The 2,124-nt window shown below is 49.4% G+C and overlaps 1 protein-coding gene across 1 annotated transcript in view; it reads left to right on the top strand.

Annotated features, from left to right (window-relative positions):
• LOC107101383 (helicase with zinc finger domain 2-like) overlaps positions 1–2,124 on the top strand; it is a gene marked incomplete at its 3' end in the record, with an annotated part of 15,304 nt that overhangs the window by 6,447 nt on the left and 6,733 nt on the right. The window contains exon 2 of the mRNA XM_015400273.1: positions 157–1,548. Coding sequence (XP_015255759.1) covers positions 194–1,548 — 1,355 coding nt within the window. The remainder of the gene's footprint in view (positions 1–156; positions 1,549–2,124) is intronic.

Raw genomic sequence — 2,124 nt, 5'->3', positions numbered from 1 at the left:
CATGATCCTATGGGGCCCCGGCTCCTAAAGAGGTTTAAGCATCATGATCCTATGGGGCCCCGGCTCCTAAAGAGGTTTAAGCATCATGATCCTATGGGGCCCCAGCTCCTAAAGAAGTTTAAGCTGTTTAATCATCTTTGCTCTTTCCTTTTCCAGACTCACTTCTGGTTCTCTGACCCAGCCTTCTGAGGCCATGGCCGTGTCATCTCCATTGGCTCTTCTGCTATCAACCCATGAACTCACCCTGGCCTGTGATCGCTGCTGCATCAAGGAGAACCAGATCACATTCAGGCTAAGACCAGTTCCACACCAGTGTCAGCATCAGGTCCTACTCTGCAGAACTAAAGGTGGCAGCAGTTGGAGGCCCGTCGCCAAGCGACCAGCGTTTCCAAATCCCAAACGATATGAAGCCTGTTGGTTCTTTAAGGAGGGCCAAGGCTGCACCGTGCATAAAAACCGCTGCACATTTGCAAAGAGTGAAGAGGAAGCAGCCGTGTGGACGTTTGAAAAGGAACACAGAGTGGACCATGAGCTTCTCTGTAACATGTTGCTCCAGTCCAACGGCAAACCTGAGCAGAAACCCGATGCAGCACCTCAGGGTACCCTCTTCACCACTCTGGATCTGAAGGCTGTCTGTGATTTATGCTCCAAGCAGGTGAATGAAATCACCTACAGCGTTCAGTCCGTTATTCACAAGTGTGGCCGGAGTCTCCTCCTAGCCAAAAACAAGGCCTCCAACCAGTGGAAGTCCATAGCTGAGCGGCCTACTGGGGGAACCATTGGAGCTAAAGTCCTCTATAAGGTCTGTGATCACTTTGTTGAGGGATCTGGATGCAGCAGACATAACTTAGGTAGGGGATGCACCTATGCCAAAAGCTCTGAAGAGGCCACAGTGTGGAACTTCCTCAGAGAGAAAGGTCTCAGTAAGACGGAGTTAATCACACACATAATCGAGTCTGATCCAGTCTCAGAAACACCAGAACATGCAGCCCATAGAATTCTTCAGAGGTTTTCTGGGAGATTCATGGAGTTCTGCAAAAGTTGTTTTCTGGGACGGCCGACTAAGCTGACACCAAAGCGATGGAATGACTTCTCCTCTGCAGATGCAGTTCACACCTGGGAGCCGGTTCTAGTTCATCACCTGTCAGAGGACAGCTCAAAGCACATCTACAGCCAGGTCCGCCCCCTTCCCCCAAACTGCCCCTTTAACTTCTGCAGTCACATCCGTCAGGGTAAGCCCTGCTGGCACCAGGCTGGCCACTGCAAGGCCGCCCAGAGTGAGGTGGAGATGGCGGTGTGGAAGGCTGAGCACAGCGGCCTCTCAGTGCGTCCTCACCTCCTTCGGCTCAGTCAGGAGAATCAGGTTCAGTCCAAGCAGGTCTCCATATTCTGTAAGGTGTGCCTGCTGGTGCTGTCCACCCCAGAGAGCTTCTACAAGCACTGCTCTACACTAGAACATGCCCAGCTCCTGTCCCAGGACACCATCACCAATTGGAAACAGCGGCAGCCTCCCCACGGCCGGCGGGCAGAGTTATGGCTCTGCGACAGGTAAATAGCTCACGCCATGGCATCACATAGGTAGAACCATACATGTCCTGTTATCTAGAAGAGCATTTGTGTTCTCATTATATCTGGAGAAAATCAGAATAGACTAACACCAGGAGCAGCGCAACACATAGAGAGACACATCTTGATGTTTTAACTCATCAGTAAGCAGTTTCACTGCTGCTCATAGATTTGAGTTTTATAGCAGCACAACATGTAAAAACCAACATAAAGCCCAACTACATGCTTCTAAATGGAGCTGAAATCAGGGGCGCTTCTCAATTCACGAGAACGCGAGTACGTACTCGCGTTCTCGTCAAGTCCGTTCTTGGCGAGAACGCAGGAAGATCGAAAACGCGAGCACGCAAGCACGTATGTATATTGGAGCAGAAGCGTACTCGTGACGTCATCACAGGCAACGTTCTTTAGCATTTCTTTAACAGTCAAAACTATTCCCTACACAAAACATTTTGAAAACAATATTTTTAATTTCTAAAGCTTAAAAAACATTTAAAAAAATTACCGAACCGAAAAAAAAACGCCATCAGAACGAGCGGTAGTTCACACATAACTAGACCG

Source organism: Cyprinodon variegatus, unplaced genomic scaffold (genome assembly GCF_000732505.1).
Source record: "Cyprinodon variegatus isolate N-32 unplaced genomic scaffold, C_variegatus-1.0 Scaffold1090, whole genome shotgun sequence".
NCBI classification, from domain to species: domain Eukaryota; kingdom Metazoa; phylum Chordata; class Actinopteri; order Cyprinodontiformes; family Cyprinodontidae; genus Cyprinodon; species Cyprinodon variegatus.
This window is presented reverse-complemented; position numbering and strand designations above follow the sequence as displayed.